General features: G+C 40.4%; 1 protein-coding gene across 1 annotated transcript in view; it reads left to right on the top strand.

The window, feature by feature from the left end:
* Positions 1 to 17,875, top strand: part of cdh13 (cadherin 13, H-cadherin (heart)) — a 391,528-nt gene that overhangs the window by 356,629 nt on the left and 17,024 nt on the right. Inside the window, exons 13-14 of the mRNA XM_061036764.1 lie at positions 12,414 to 12,647; positions 15,352 to 15,573. Coding sequence (XP_060892747.1) covers positions 12,414 to 12,647; positions 15,352 to 15,573 — 456 coding nt within the window. The remainder of the gene's footprint in view (positions 1 to 12,413; positions 12,648 to 15,351; positions 15,574 to 17,875) is intronic.

The raw sequence follows: 17,875 nt of genomic DNA on the forward strand, positions 1-17,875 counted from the left end.
CCACTTAACTTGCTCTCTATTTGGACAAATTACAGGATTTTATGAGCTGAACCCCGCCTCTTTGTATTTGGACCTCACAAGCTTGTCATTGCTTTCATTCTGCAAACAGAGATTCACTTCTTCATTCTGACTGGATAATCCCAACAACTATTGGATGTGTTGTTGTGAAATTTGGTTCACACGTCTGAGTTCCCTATTAAGTTGAAAATGACCTCGTTTCCAATAAAAGTTGGGACATTCTGTAAGATTTTAATAAAGACACATAGTGATGACTTTCAAATATGAGACCCCCACAGGTGATGTTTACCTATCTGTTGCATCATCTCTTCTTTAAGCAACACTTTGTAAGTATTTCAGAAACAGAGGAAACTATATTATGTCATTTTAAAAAGTGGAATGTTCCAGCATTTTTACTTAATGTAGGATTTCCACTGTTCAACAGTTCAGAGTCTACTTTGACATATTGTACAAAAATGCTCCAAACACTGTCAGTCGGTGACACGTCAGGACTGCAGGCATGCCATTTTATCACCCGTCCAGAATGTGGATTGGCATTCTCTTGCTAAAGTAAGAAAAGCACTTCCTGGAAAAGAAGTTGTCTATTTGGCAGTGTGTGTTGCTCTGTAAAACCTTTTCATAAATGGTTCAGCATCAACGATGCCTTCACAAATGTGCAGGTTATTCATGCAGTGTGAACTAATGGAAACCATCACAGATGCTTTTGGACTTGAACTTGGTAAATGGAGTTGAGCTTATATAGAGCTTTTCTAGTCTACTCAAAGTGCTTTTATAACACAAGTCATACCTACACATTCACACACTGATGGCAGAGGCTGCTAAGTGTCCATCAGAAGTAACTAATCCCATTCATGCACATTCATTCAATGCAGACGAAGCAGCTGGAGCAGCTTGGGGTAACTGTCTTGCCCAAGGACACATCGGTCATGTGGCAGCAGGAGCTGGGGATCCAACCCCCGGCCTTCCAGTTGAGAGACGACTAACTCTACCAACTGAGCCACAGCCGCCCAAACTGAACTGATAACAAGCCTCTCCTCTTTAGCAAATGTAGAAAAACCCATTATCAGATAGTGTAAAGGACAAAGCTTCTCCAATAACATCAACAATAGCTCTGTTTTCTTCAAATGTCTCAGAATTGCACAGGGCAGATACGAAAAACAACAGGACTCTGAAAGCAAAGCTGCTGAAATGTTTTTATTTTCATCTGTTCTTTGCCTGAAGGTCAATGTGTTGTCTCTGAGAAGGCGTGAAGGTGAGAGGGAGACCGTTTGCTTCCATTGGGCCTTAAATCATTTTTAGATATGTAACTGCTCTTGGTCTAGTGTTTTACCTCAAATAGCAAAAAAAAAAAAACCACAATAACATTTAAATTAAATGGGGCCAATGTTTAGAAAGAGCTCTTTGGCCCAGTGGGTCTCTTGATAGCATTTTGCTTTGTATAGGTTCAGTTTCACAAACTTACCAATTAAAGTTGTTCCGCTTGGATAAGCAAGCTTTTTCTTTCCTTTTTCATCCGACACCTTATCGTAGTAAAGATCATGCAGCAGAGAGTTTTCTTTATGCGGACAAAAAAACAGAAATTTCCAGAGGAATGCAGTTTCATTGTTTAAAGAAAAAGCTTGCCGTATGAGGCTCCTTTATGCTGTATCAATACCCTCCTTCTCCCATCACTCGGAATAATAGCCAGAAACTGATAACCCAAACTCTATTCTGAAAGTAATTTGCCAGACTAGCAGCGATGCACCTGTCCCCAGCACCACGGCTCTCCCTCAGGTCATCTCTCTTAATGACTTGTGCCTATTGTAATTGGCTCTGGCTGGTTTCATTTACAGTTCTGATCAGCCAATCAGATTAGCAGGGTGTTATGCGATAGTGTTTGCAGAAGCCCCGAGGAGTCTGATGAGTGATGGGACAGGATGAAGTGGGTTATCTGAAGAGAGCTTTAACAAGGTCTGGGACTTATACAGTGGCAGGACGGATAGAGGGAAACTGGAAAATACTAAAATGAGATGGGATACTGCATCCTGGAGCTTCACTGTGCATGCACAGATGGTACGAGTAGCTGCTTTTTCATGAAAAGAAAATAATAGCGGGAAGGGAAGAGGCTCTTTTAAAATGTTAAACACTTTTAAAATGTTAAACACTAAACTTCATGGCAGAGATAAATTCACATTATTTAACTGCACAGTTATTTGGTATCGATATGTATCACCAATGTGCAGTTGCGATTCTAGAGTCCATTGGGGCCCAAAGGCAAAAATAAATTTTCCCTACAACCAGTGTTCATCACCATCATGTATGTCAGTGTCCCCACGCTGACTCCTCTTCCTCTTTTTCTTCTCATGTAGACAGATAATTCCTCTTAATTTTTCTTTGTTGACTTTCATTGGCAAACTTTGGTTTTCACAGCAGTAATGCTGCAAAGCTTAGCAGGGCAACGAGAGTGAATGCTATCAGATGGGGGCCCCTTAGGGAGGTTTCCTACTGTAATTGCAAAATGTGCACATTTTGGGCCCTGCTTTGGTACATGTTTTGTCAGCCCTCGGGGGCCCCCTACTGGTCTTGGGCCCCAAGCAGGTGCCAGCCTTGCCTGTTGAGAAGCAGCGCCTCTGAGAATGCGTAGTGTTCGCCTGAGAAACTTTGTGTTTGTAGATACTTTATCTACTCTACCTTTATGTTTGTTTTTGTTGTTTTTGATGGGTCGACTGGCTCAGAAGGACTTTGCTCCCTTTGTACTGAAAGGCAAAGAGACTCATCTAATATAAAACGTTTAAATTATAGAGTTTCATCAAGTTAAAGCAAGATTAAATCAAAAAGAATTAAAAGCTTTAAAGCAACGTCTCTGGTGTATGACTTTTAAAAACACATGCACATCCCTAAGGGTTTTGAATGTTTTTTTTCTCAGTGCTGTTTGCTTTTGTTTTAAGATTAAAGTTGTGATCATTTTAATCAAATACACAACATTTTCAAATAACCATTTTCTTCTCTTCTGATTCAGCTGACACACTACAGAAAGTAGAGACTTGTGTGTTTCTCATTTATTAAGTAATATCACACAAGAAGGAGTGATGTACTGAATATGTTCACCTCTGTGATTCGGTTACAGGCATGAGGTCGAAGGTCGATGATCACAGCAGTGCTCATATTCACTAAAAGATCTCGACTTCGAGTGAGATAATGCTTTTATACAATAGTTCTACTGCCAGCGTATAGAAGAAAAACAGATTATGATTCTTTGCTCCACCAACTCAACCAATTCAACACCTCAGCTGAAACTGAACTGTTGCCAAGCAACCCAAACATCCACTGCACTAGACTTTGTTTGTGTCCATGGTAGCCACGGACTAACCTTAAATAATCTTAATAATAATGATCATACATTTTCTTTATAGGCGCCTTTCTAAACACTCAAGGTCACTTTACAAAGCAGAGATACAAGGTAACAATATGTTACTGTAGTTGAAGTACATTTATTTGTTTGTTTTATTTATCCTGTAGCAAGTTGAACTAGAGTCTGTTTTATGATTCAGAGGTGCCACATCGATTAAACAGGACAAACTCTCTGCTGTTATGTTTACTTACTGTATTCAGACTCCTGGCTGAGGCGGAGTGATACATATTGTGGAAAGTCCCCGTGATGCTGTACTCTGTTTCAACACTAATGGATCCCTCTTGTCCAGTCATGATGCTATACACCATGCCGTAGATCTATCTTTTGCCCAAAATATAAAATGTGCCAGTGGCGTGGGTAGCCTAGTGGTTAGTGGGTGCACCCCATGTTGGAGGCTGTGGTCCTCCATGTTGACGGCCCATTCGATTCTGACCTGTGGCTCCTTTCCTGCTTATCACTTTTACCATCATACAGTGTACGCCCGACCTTCGCTAGTTCTGGTGCAGCTCGACACAGGAGCAGCACGTAGTAACGTAAGGGTAAGGGTGGGAACAGGTGGTGATGTAAACAGGAAATCCTCTGTAGACCATCTTAATTCAGTTTTGCCTGAGCGATATATACGCAGGCTACCAAGGCTCGATCCTTCATAGGCTGGGTCCTTCAATGGATGCTTTGCCTGATTTGGGACACAGCTAATGTGTCATCGGTAGGATCAGGAGAAAGGCTCACACTCAACTTTTAGATCAGTATGCTGTTTCTATAAAAAGTATGAGTTTGTCTTGTTTTGCTGGAACACACTGAAAAGTGTCAGGGGAGGTTTTAGGAAAACTTTGTAGCATTATTTATTCATACGGTATCCAAAACTAATACTCTGCAAAGTTCATTCCTTCCTGCTCTCTTCTCCTCCCTTTTTTCATATGAGATTTTTCCTCCATTTATCTTCTCTCATTCACCTCTGCTATCTTGCTGTGTTCCACCTGTGAATTAGTCTTCCTGCCTGTTTAGCTGCCGCGTGATGTATTGTGACATTTTCCAATGAGCCATTCCTCATACGCGAACCCTGCTCCTGTTCCCCTCTCCTCCCTGCTTGTTGTTATTTCATTTTCTTTCATCCTCTACTTTTATGTGTGGAGGAAAATAATCATGGTTATTATAACGCTGAATATTTTAGCCAAGGGCATCATCCACTGGTTGTTTGTACCTGAGCTGCCCTGGTATTTAATGGTTATTCTAATGAGAAAAAGAAATGTAGCACAACAACAATAATCTTGTTTTGGTTTCGTTCTTGGATACAGAGTGGACTTTTTGTTTATCCTGTCAGTTCTCTGGTGGCCTGAGCACTTACCCAACTTATTTCACAGTAAGAAAAACTGATCAAATGTATGACTCTTTCAACAAAATGAAAATTCAACTGGCTGGACTTATTCCCTCTCCATATGTGTGTTCCCTGCTCTCACATCCTCTCATAACACTTCACTTTTACGGCACAATTTACCCAAGAGGAAAGACCAAGCCCAAGCAGGTCCCGGGTTTTATTCTCACCTAACCGTGCAGGGGTGAAAAATTATACTTTTCACACCGCTGCTGGTCACAACCCTGTCTATTCAACAGTGAAGAGAAAGAGCCAGGCTACAGAGGGGAAAAAATAGAGCGATAACAACAGAAACCGACAGTCAGACAGGAGCGAGCATTAGCCTAAAGCTAAATCGTTGGGAGCAAAAGAGCGTTTGGGGTAAATAGAGTGATATAAGGAGAAAGCAGGAGAGAGAGAGAGCAAAAGAAAGCTCAGTTTGTAGCTTGCAGCTATGGATTAGACCTGACGGCTCCAGGAGTCAATCAGCCTGCTTGCTCCTCTCATCTCTGGGCAGCCCGGAGAATAACAGGGCTATCTCACCGCCAGCCGGGGGCATGTCGAGGTGTCAGGAGTGGTGGGTCGCGAAGGAGATGGAGCAGGAGGGCAGACACACAAGGAAGAGGTTGGAGGTGATGGATATAGCCTTGGTAGAATTTCTTGGACCTACATCTTTGCTGCATCCATCTCAGGAGTGTAGCACTCTGCAATATTTGGATGCTGTGACCTGATCTTCTGAAAATATTGATAATGTGTCTAAATATTAAAATAGTACAAAAAATATGTCTGTTAAAGGGGTATATTATAATTAAGAGTGAATTAATTTGATAAGCTCTCCTTTATTATTATACTAAGTGGATTTTTTAACACTGAAGGGAATTTTTTTGAGTATTTAGCACATCCTTATTTTTGTGTCTGTTTGGGTGTTTTTCTGATTGCCAATGCGGGCCTTGTAATTTGAAGTATTAAGCTATTTGATTTTTTTATATTCTCCAGCAGATTACCAGCTTTCAAAGTCACTGAAATGAATCAGCTGATTGTTGTTTGAAATGTGTATCAAAAGTCTGCAGGTAAGGCAAGTTATAGAACACCGTTCATACATACAGGAATTAATCGTGCTTCACAGAGTTTAAAACAGAACATTGTTACTTTAAAGGTAGAGTCAGTAGCTTTTTCCTATAATCAAATATAGAATAATATTAAATGAATGCTGCTCAATAATCAGTTGTGAGCCTCCATACATGTGTGGTGGTGACTGTGTCTGCAGAGACCCTGTCCTTCGTCTGGATTTTCATGGTTTGGTTGAAAGAGACAGAAAAGTCTGCACACAAATGTCCTTTAGTTTCCTTCATCTGGCTAAGAAAAGCAACACAACAACGGTTCTGAACCACAGGCAGAGCATCTACAGCCAGATGTTCCTGCCTCCAGGTCATTTCAAATTCCCTTAAACACATCCAATGAGAAAGGGCGCTGATGACCTAGTGGTTAGGTCGCAACCCATGTACGGAGGCAATAGCCCTCCAAAAGTGCGAGCAGGGTTCGAATCTGACCTGCGGCTCCTTTCCTGCATGTCGATCCTCTCTCTCTCTCTCTCTCTCTCTCTTGCAATTTTCTGCTCAATCAACTGTTCAATCAAATGAAGGCAAAATCACCAAACATAATTCTTAAAAATAAAACATGAATTAAAAGCATCCAAAGAGACGAGCTCATTGGATGCTTTTAATGAGACTTTGAAAATGATGGGCTTTTCTCAAACCTGACCCTCCGCATGTTTCCTTTACTTTCCATTTAGCTCCATCCACCAGGTCAAAATTAGAATATTGTCAAAATGTTGAATTACAGCCAAATACCAGAAAGAAAATGATGAATAACTTTAAATGCTACAGTTATCTGTTAGCTTTGGCACATCCAGCATGTTAGACGGCTGATATTAGCATGAGCCACAACTGCAGTACAGTGTAACGGTGTCGGAGCATGCTTCTACACATCTACTCGTGTCAATTTAAGCGCTGCCAGTACACGTTGTGCCTGCTGAATGAATAACTCCTTCCTGTCTGCAACATCTTGGACTGGAATAACTCAGAATCATCAGGGGGCTTTGTAGTAACAGGGTTTAAGACACACAGCTCTGAGTTTTAATCACACACTACATTGAGGAAGTTAATATGAGCACAGACCTTTGACAGTGTTGTTCTCAGTTCATGTAAATACTGTAGCTATTATACATCAACATGGCCATGATCTCATTTGTAATTGGAACATATCAATTTACAATAAATAAACACAGCTAAATAATTGAGTAAGTTACCCTTCGTACAAAGAGTCACTGAAGAAGGAAAGTCAGGCTGTGGGTGACACTTCATCACTACAAAGGAAGAGTTATTCACACTAACTGAGAGACAGCTAAAAAAAACATGTCCTCATTTACATCGTGTTCTGCACTGATTTTGCCCGCCTGTGCTCAGTGTTCTCTCAGCTCAGAATATCCCACAAATGTAAGTCCTGAGAGACATGAAAACAGACATTGAAACCTCTTTTCATCAGGCCGGAACTCTCTGCTTCCTGCACGGCACACGTTCGACACACCCCCATCGAGTGAGACAATCAGGCGACAGTCTTTAAACTGATTTGATCCCCCTTAAAGTCATCATCTTTTTTTCTTCTTCTTTTTTTGCATCACAAAAAATGCCACCATGTTAATAATTTCTTAAACAACTCCTACTTGACTGTCTGTGTTCTTAGTGCCTAACACGCAGAGGCAGCTCGACGTGTTGTAGCATGATAATCTATAAATTGCCCGTCTCTTATAGAAACTTGCCCTGTGTTTAATCACAAACCTTTGTGACAGACCGGTGTGAAGCAAAGGCCAGCAGACAAGCTCCATTGATGCTGAGGCAGGCTGATGATGACAGGGCCGTGATGCAATGGTGATAAGGAGGTGTGGGAGAAGAGAGGAGCAGAGAAATAGAGTGATTAGGTGCGGGGAGTATTCATTTAGGAAGACAAACAGCTTCATTTAAAGCTAGCCAAGCACAGAGACCCACTCTCCCTCTGCAAATGGGTTGAAATTTGCATCTTTTAGCTGACGGGGGATCTGAGCCCTATCCTCACTCTCTTGGTCTCACTTCTCCAGAGATAATAGATTATCTAGGGTCTCGCCTGAAGAGCTACTGTCTCTGATTTGCCTTTTAGCACATTTTCAGTCCGCCTTTGCTGAAGTAATTCCTCTCTGCTCTTGATCTTGCAGTTTGATATTGTCACAGTTCTACTTATCGACAGTGTACAAGGGCTGTTTGCTGTTTTGCTTCATTCCTTGAGTGCATACAGAAAAGCAGAGAAAAGGAACCGAGTGCAGAGACAGTAGTCATAATTTTCTCGATAATGATACAGAACGATATGGCAAACTCACTCCCATAACATTTAATTTCTCCCTATTTTTTTTCACATTCTCTGTGTGCTGAGAATGAAATGAGAATGAAATTAAAGTTCACAGCTTATCAATCAGATCACTGTGGTTATCTGTGAAACTCTCACAGGTTGATTCAGAATGTCTGCAGGCTGTTACAAAGCAGAACAATCTTTAGTTTCTGGTGAATTTAGCACACTCTGTTTTCTGCCAGCCATCGTTCATTTCTGATGTGTCTTTGTGTTCTGACTAAATTTTTTTTTGTTTGCTTCATCTAACTGGTGTTTTCAGAGGAGGTTAAAGATCTGATGTGAGTGTATTTATTCATTGTTATCACTGCTTCTTACGTTCGGGCAAAGTGAAAGCATTCCAGCTTAGTAATTGACCCGGAGCATGTGGGTTGGTGGTGATGCAGAGAGTTAGAGTAGCCTGTGTGTGTGTGTGTGTTTGTTTGTGTGTGTGGGTTGTATATATGGTTGGATTCCTGCCTTTATCTCAGATACCCCGACCTACACATGCCTTTAAGGGTTCCACATACACTTGACATAGGGGTGCGTTCATGCTTTTACACAGATAGTAAATATTTAGAACTTGGATTCTTGCCTTCCCTCGGCCTGCCAAAGGGATTTAGCTGCCTGGGCAACAATTTATGGTGCCTCTGTCTCAGCGTAACTATGTGAATAAAAAGCCCCCGCGAGGAGATGAGAAATTTTCCATCCGATTTATTTTCAGGTGTCTTTGACATTTCATTTAAGACGCCTTGGATATTTTTCAAGAAAAGCATTCCGGTGAATGTGCAGAGGGAGGGCTTTCAGTACCCTGGAAACAGAAAAATGTGTTTCAGTGAATGCAACTTGTGTGAATGAATGTTTAAATTGCATCTATAAAAATACATCAGCACAGAAAACGGTTCTTCTCTGCAAAGGCGCTTTGCTTTTTTTAGCTGACGGAGGATCCGAGCCCTACCTTCACTCTGTTGGTCTCGACTCTCTATAATAATAGATTATTTCTGGACTCGCCTGAACAGCTACTGTCTCTTCTGATTCACTTTTTTTTAACACATTTACTGAAGTCATTCCTCTTTGTTCTTCATCTGCAGATGACCGTACACCAGGTTAACATCAGTCTTATTCAGTGTAGTCAAACTCTTTCAATGTTTTTCACTTTTTAAGTACGACTTCTTAACAGTGTTGTCAGTTCCTCAGCAATCATTCTGATACCCAGCTGACCGTTCCCTTAAGCCTTCCCACTAAAACTTAGAGAAACTTAGAGAAGTCCTGAAGAGTTTAAACCGTGCACGCAGCGTTCTTTCAGAGCTCTACAACGCTGTTCGCTCCCACCCTACTCAATGATTGTGTTTCCACAGCACATGTTTTTAATGCCCTGGAGGATGCAAGCCAGATTGATCCAGAAACGTGTCAGACAAGGAAAAGCACAATTCACCCGGGCAACTTAGAAAATAAAACACAATATTTGGACTATGGACTGGAATGAGAGTATGTGTGAAGTGGTGCGTGGGTCGGAGATCTGCTCAACAAATGTGTAAAAATAAGCCAGTCTTCCATTTATATTATTTGCACAAGTTGTTTACCATCTTTTTCACACTAGTGGTTCATAAAGTGTCACTAAAAAGCTCACAACATAGGCTCACATCTGCAGATTTCTTGTGCATCCAGACAGCGTGTGCAGTGAAGGTGCGGAGGAGTGTTGAACTTGAATGTCATATGTAAATGAGAAAGTGTTTCTCTTTTCTTCTCATCTTCTCATGCAATCTGTGACTCAGCCTTGAGACGTTTTTTTTCTGTCTTTTTTAGGTTTGTTTACCTCGATTGTAAAGGCAGCTAAGTGGATAGAATCAGAAACAGGGATGAGAGAGTGGGGAACTTTCTTCATCACACTATTTATACTAAATTAAAGGTCCAATCCCAAACTCTTCAAGGCTTTAGAGCACTAAAACCTGAAGGCCTTTACTGCATGAGTGAGTGTCTTTGTGAGGTGGAAATGGGATAAAAATGAGAGATGGACACTCTTAATCTTGCAGTCCATGTTACCTGGAAACAAGACTTGCCAATGAATAACTAATAACAAAAACTGAACTGCCAATTAATTGGCAGGCATTAATTAATAGGGTTTACTGTTGTCTAACATGGTTGTTTTTTTAATCAGTGTCTATTAGTTTTAGTATATTTTGTAGTGTTAGGCCGGACAACCATGTTTTCCATGTCACTCATCTTTGTAGATAGGAGACCTTGTGAAAATGACAAAATTATCTTCTCAAGTGACCATGTTGAAGTCAGATTGCCCAGATGTTAGTGCTTAAACTACATCCCCTACATGCTGTGCATAACTTGATATGTGTCCTGCATGTTATGATGATGCAATGAGGGGACAGGCGTTTCCTAACGTGTACTAATGAAGCTGACGTTTTGCCTGTTTGTTTTTTTTTGTTTTTTTACAGTAAAAAGAAGCTCCAGTCTGCAGTTCTTATATTTAAGTGTTAATACTTTAAAGGCCTTTTTTTTTTATTTTTTGATCCAACAGATGTCGCCCTTGAGCACCAGCATGACACCAAAACAACTTGCGCTGCATTGTTGTGTTAGCATGCTAATGCTAGCGATCTTTATTATGCTCGTATCTTCACACTGCATGTAAATTTACCTGAAATGAGCGTGATCTAGAAACACAGTTAAGCAGTGAGTACAGTATGTTATTCTTCTTTTCGCTAGTCCCTCAATTAAACAACTTTTATACGTGAGGGGAGGAGTCAGCCGGCCGTCCCAACGATGTAAACAAAGTGAAGATAGGACTCTGAAAACTCTGAAAACATCACAGACAGTGGGACTCGGGTGTTACACTCATTGTAGACAGTCATGACTCACAGAGTTATTTTCAGAGGATATACTTGATTTATATTATATTTAAGTGTGAAAAATCACATATTAAGCCTTTAAACTTCAGAGGAACATCAGGATTCATGATCAAGCAAAGTTTTACAACACGTCATGACTTTGGTGCAGGCCTCACTTTCTCTGCTGATTCTGCATCATAGTTTGTTTTCATCATTTAATGATTTTGAATAAGGTGATTAAGGCTCTGTGTTAGTTTGAATATAAAGCGGAGAAGCCATGTAATGAATCTGCATTAAAAAAGAAAACACACGTAAAGGTCTCTTATCACTTGTGTTAACACGTTTTACATTAACATCCCTATCTTTTATAAAAAGCAAATCATTTCAAGAGGTAATTCTGCCACTTCTCTTTTTAAATGTTGTGTGTTTAATGATGAATCCTAAAGCTTTCATTTATTGATATCTGATTTTAAAATATTCCAGTCTTTTATTTAGGCACTGACCAATCCTGTTCTTAGAGGAAAGTCAGTGTAATGATGCATGTCATAAATCAACTCAGGAAATCATTTAGCTTTTTATTCTCTGCATTTCATTGCAACATGATTTCAGCGTGTACAGCTCTCTCTAACAGAACTCTTAAAACCTCACAGTTTAATTCCAGCACCACGTGACATTTATTGCTCATATCTCTTGACTCTCTCTGCCCTAAATTGTCTGAAATACATTTTTTTCTACCTTGAAGAGGTGGAGGAGAGCCGTTTTTTCCAATTACAGATCTTGTCTTTGGGTGTTAATTGCTAACTGACCTCTGGAGCTGTTGTGAAGGCAGCATGGATTTTTTTAATAACCTGTAATCACAGTGAAACAGAGAAGTAATACGGAAGAGCCCAGCTGTTTTTTTTTTTTGTTTTTTTTGTTTTTTTTAAACCTGGCTGCCTCCAATAAGGTGTAATCTCATACAAACTAGCAGCTGTGCTCCCAGGCTAAATGCTCTTTTGCAAAGCATGAGCCTCTGTGATTCATGCTCCTCCGACATGAAGATGACACATGTTTTGTGTTGTGTGGGTTAAAGCGGGTCAGCTGAGGAGAGTCTTGTTCAGTTTCTTGCTATTTTTGTTTAAAAAGCACTGGATCTCGCTTTGTTCTTAGCTGACATGTGAAAGCATTTTGACATTAGAGAATGAAAAAGATTTAAAGGAGAATTAACTCTCTAATAATGACGAGTGAACACACCTTGTTGTTCTGCAGACAAGTTAATTTATTTCTCTTTTACACATCGGCCCAGATCATTTCTGTTCCCATTCTCCACACAATGACGACAACATTACACTCTGCAGAATGACTTCATTAACACTTTTGTCTTTCCCCTTTCCCTCTCCTTTGTTTTGTGTGTTTCCAGGCTTTCCTCCAGCCACAGGAACTGGCACATTGATCATCTACCTGGAGGACTTCAACGACAATGCGCCGTATGTGGTGCCATCGGAAGCACGAGTGTGTGAAGACACCCATGACATGAATGTGGCCCTCGTTGGGGGGAGGGACAAGGACCTCCCGCCCAACGCTGCCCCCTTTAAGATAGAGCTGGGGAAACAGCCTGGCCTTGATAAAACATGGAGGGTTACCAGGGTGAACTGTGAGTATTTTTTTTCTTTTCTTATGATATTTGTATGCTCTTGAAAGAAACTCAACAGTTGTAGAAGCAATAATGGAATTTAATAACCAAGACTGCCAAGACTTTCAGGAATCAATATGTCCTTGATATAAGAGGCTGAAATACCCATTTGTTCGCCAACAATATAACCTGAATAGACCCCACAACAAAATACGTTTCAGTGTATGTGAGGTACTTTTTTTTCTCCTGTTATTATTCTCTCGCTATTTTTCTTTCCACCAAGAGATTTGAACCCATTTACAGAGACTTTCCAAAAGGCTCCCTGAGGAACAGAGGAATAGAAAGAAACAAAGAGAACGGAAGACAAAGCTACCAGACCAAAAAAAAAAAAGTTTATTTCAACGTTACAATGTTCAGGTGTTCACCTTTATATACCTAATCATGATATTATGACTGTATGCTGAGTGTCAAGCTATTAACTGCACAGCCCATGTTCAACAAAGTCAAATCATGAAAGAAGAATGGAGGGAGGAGGACAGAATATACACAAATATACACAAGACATTGATTCATGGTTTCATCGCAGTATGTGTGTGTGTGTGTGTGTATGTGTTTGAGTGACAGAGCAGAGCTCAAACCTGCCCAGAGGTATTAGCTGTGACTGACAGCAGGAAAGGGAGGTACAGACACTCCTCAATCACCACTGCTGGAAGAGACAGATAGGGCCAGCAGAGAAAGAGCCTGCTCCCAGTGAAATAGACTGGCGCTGTGCTCGCCTCGCACCTCACTCCCTGTGTGTGTGTGTGTGTGTGTGTGTGTGTGTGTGTGTGTGTGTGTGTGTGTGTGTGCATGTGTGTGTGTGTGTGTGTGTGTGTGTGTGTGTGTGTGTGCGTGTGCGTGTGCGCATGTGCGTGCATGTGTGGAATCAGAGCTACCACAGCTGGTGGTTCACCAGTAGATAGTTCTCACCCGGATTTTGTAAGTTTTAACATGCCACAATAAGTTTACATTCTTCTTTCTACAATAGTTTATGTATTTGGACCTGTACTGATACATTAAGAGTTAAACCAATCAACCATGAATCCATCATGAGCACTAAGCAACATTCAGCAAAGTTACAGTGGAGAGAAAAAACTTTGTTTAAGAGGCAGAAACCTCGAGCAGAACCAGACTCATGATGAACAGTCGTCTGCTGAGAGACTGTGTTGGGCTTGTGAGGGAACAGAGGGAGATGCAGGAAGAGACCAGAGCAAAGGAACTAACGGTGTGAAAACACCCTTAGATTCTAAACATTACTAACTGCTGCTGTCTGCAGTCAGTTGAAATATAAGAGTGGTATTCTACTGCATTAAAGAGCTAGCCTTAGCACTTAGCAGGGGCTGACTGATAAGCCAAAAAAACCCAGATTAAAATTATTAAGCTTAAACACATCAAACTTAAACAGCCATTCCAGTTTCTGCACATCTGCCTCAGCCAATATTTCAGGTTTTTGACGAGCTACTTCATGAAACACTAATTCTGTTAAATCAAAATATTTTGTACAATGCAAAAGAAAATGGGACTCCGTTTCCACATCGTCTAAATCACACATCTACTGGAATATTTTTGAATTGACCGACTTCAGTGGCCAGAGGGAGAATACCAGATCTTAACTGTGCGACCAAGGATCTTTGAAATCTCGATTTTAACATAAATCAATTTTTTTCCCACCTCTAATAACAATGGAGAGATGATGGTTGGTAGTTTATTTAGCTCACACTTCATACTACAGGTGGAAAATGAATATATATGTATCTAAAAATTTAGATTCTTATCTTGTGAGATTTTAAATCGATTCATAACTTCCAAAAATATTTTTTTTTGACTAATCAGTCACTCCCTGCTGAGTGCTAAAGCTAGCTCTTTAACTCAGTAAAATGACAAATAGAGCAACAAGAAATTCAGCCAGTCTCACTGATGACTGGAGTAGATCCTGACGTATGTACTAGTTCATAAACAGACTTTGAATCCATGAATCCAGAATCGTTTCGAATTGGAAATAGATTTTCAATTGAATCGTGAGACCCCTACTTAACGCAGCATACTGTCTGAATACACAAGTGTTGGAGTGTAAGTGATATGTACAAAGAGATGCTTCTACTTGATCACTGTTCAATCTTTATGTCAATCAATCAATATTTATTCATGAAGTGTAAATTAATATCACATGTTGTCTGAAGATATTTAACAAAATGAGCAGGTCCAGACTCTACTCTTCATTATACTTCCTGTATATCACATGATGTTGATAACTTTTACCCTATGACGTTTTTCTGAGCACACGTTCTTACACTGATCATTTTTTAAATTCTTGTACTCAACCAAAAGTCCCCTTGGAGTAAACAGCTGTGACAGTCGAGGAAACTGCACTTTGCATATTGTTGCACATTTCAGCATGAAGTGAACCGACTCCAGTATTTTCTCTCGTGCCTCTTAAGGAATTTAAAAGTGTGATGCAACATACTGTAACAATCTTATGCAACTAAAGTGGTGCCAATTTCTGTCGCTTCACTTGTCAGGAATGGCTTTGCAGACACTGGAGGCGTTCAAGTTCTTTATTGTAATGCACATATTTAGTTAAGCTTTGCACAGTGGGCAGCTCTTAATGTGGGATAGATGGACAATAAACGGAGGACGGGGGATTAGACTTTCACTTTACTAAACCTCCCTCTGTGTCCCCCCACAGCCACACACTCACAAATCATGCTCCTGCACAGTCTGAAGAAAGCCAACTACCAGCTCCCGCTGATCATCACCGACTCAGGGGTGCCCCCTCTGTCCAACAGCACGGAAGTCAAAGTCCAGGTGTGCGTCTGTAAGAAGAACAAGATGCACTGCAGCTCCGCCCACTCCCACCTGGCCAGCCTTCGGGTGCTGCTCGCGACACTCCTGCTGCTTGTCCCACTCTGTAAGTACCATTCAAACCATATCAGAGAATAATATGAACGTGATTTGAACTTTCAGGAGTTTTTTTTTTTTTAATGAGTACTGAAGTACAGCCCTGTATCCGAAAAAAGCCGGGACATTGTATAAAATGTACATTTAAAACCGAATGAGGTGATCTTATCACAACATGGAAACACATGTTTGACTAAAAATAGCACAATGACAATACGCTAAATGTTGAATCTGAGAAATGCTATCGTATTTAGAAAATCATACATTTCCAGTTTGATGCCAGCAACATGTTAACCAGAGGCCTGGGGTCTTGTCTAGTACTATGTTGCATCACTTTCCATTTAAACAGCACTGGTAGAGTTTCTGGAAATGAGGAAATCAATTCCTCTTGATGTTTTATCATTCTTGCTTAATGTGAAATTTCCCCATGCCGTGTGCACTATTACGCCCCCATACCATGACAGAGACTGGCTTTTAAACTGAGCGCTGCTAACAAGCTGGACGGTCCCTCTACTCTTTAGCCTATCTTAACTTCAGAAAGACTCTCTTGAATTCTCTTTTTATACCCAATCATGTTGCTAGCCTGTTGACACTGTCCAAGCTTTTTGAAATGTGTTGCTGGCATCAAATTCAAAATGGGCATATCATTTAACTAACTTGAGTTGTATCGATTCACTGTGGGTAAAAGAGAAAAGAGGAGATAACGATGGAGGGAGGAAGGAGCTTCAAAGATGCAAAACTGCTAGAAATCTACCCAAGTGAAGATGGCTCATGAAGTAAACACATAACAAACAGTGCTTTTTAAAGACAGGTAAATGTCAACACACTCCATCAATGATGAGTAAGAAATCAGATGCTGCGCTGATTCATGCAGCTCTGTTCACCTTGTTTCACCTCAATATCAGTTGAAACATTCAGTTTAATATATGAGTAAAAGGAAAGCTAGTTTAGCAAATTTTTTCAAGGCTACAGAGTTAATAACTACCAGGAACCAAGCTGTTGATTCCAACGATTCGACTGTTTGTTAGCAGATGAAATTCATATTTTTTACTTCAATTAAATACTTAAAAATCACTATCCAGAGTCAAATCATTGATTCTAAGTAAGTCGCAGTCCAACATGCGGGATAATGTAAAGTGAGCAACGTGTTATCATGGAGTGCAACCACAGCAGGGTGATCCAAAGCACTCACTATACCTAATCCCTTACATATGTATTCTTGTATTTTTTTATTTTTTTTGCATGCATTGTGCTTAAGTTCAATCTCGTGAACTTCACACATCTACATATTTTTTTCCCGCCATGCCTCAAGCACTCTCCAGGAAGGGAAACTCGGCATCTACTCTGAATATTTTAGTCGAGCCATTAGCATTAGCATGAATAATTCAGTGACCTCCATTCACAACACTAACATAAAGAGAGGATGTCCAACAGTTAGTTAGTGAAGAAGAAGAAGAAGTAGAAGAGTAATTTGTAGCTATGAGGCCCCCAGACTCACGGTCCTGCAGGAGGGGGCTGAGAGTGGGGGAGCAGATATAAGAGATTTTAAGCCTACATATAGTGCAGGGGTTTTAACTCTGAGCTTGGAGGAAGATGATCTCGATAGGAGTTTGCTAAAAAATGTACGTCAGACTGCCACCCTGGTAACTCATCATAGTAGAAGCTAACTCTTCACTTCCTGAAACCTCCTCGGTTTGATTCCAACATTGGCCCTTTGTTGTATCTCCTTCTCTCTTCCACAGGTTTTCTGTCTTTTATTAACTTTCCCAAATAAGTGCAAATTAAAAATCTTACATTCTATAGCAACTTTTCTAATTTAATCATATACATAGATTCTCATATGTCTGAGCTGTGAGCAGGCTGGGACTTCTGTTTTAGGCTGTAGTTGTTTCTCATTGGCCCTTACATGTCAGCTGATCGCCGATTAGGCCTCTGTTTGGTCGACAGAGCCACAAGGCGATGAAACTAGCTGAAGTGTTTTCCGAGGTGATTTAATAAGTCCATTAATGTAACTGCTTTGGGGTACATTTTTTAATGTAAACCTAAACATTTTTAATACTGTTTCTCTGAGAATCCTCATCATATTAAATGAAATAGAATTGGTATTGTAAATTAAATATCCCTAAATTAATCGATATTCTATGTAATCGAATCGGGAATCGAATCGAATTGGAACCTTATGATTTGGAATGGAATCAATTCAGACAATCAGATACCCAGCCATAATAACAACATAGGCGGCCGCTTTGAGGACCACAGGAAGATTGACTGTTTGTGTTTTTATGACGGACTTTTCAAGCTCCCACTTTCAG

Source organism: Labrus mixtus, chromosome 4 (genome assembly GCF_963584025.1).
Source record: "Labrus mixtus chromosome 4, fLabMix1.1, whole genome shotgun sequence".
In the NCBI taxonomy this organism is placed as follows: Eukaryota; Metazoa; Chordata; class Actinopteri; order Labriformes; family Labridae; genus Labrus; species Labrus mixtus.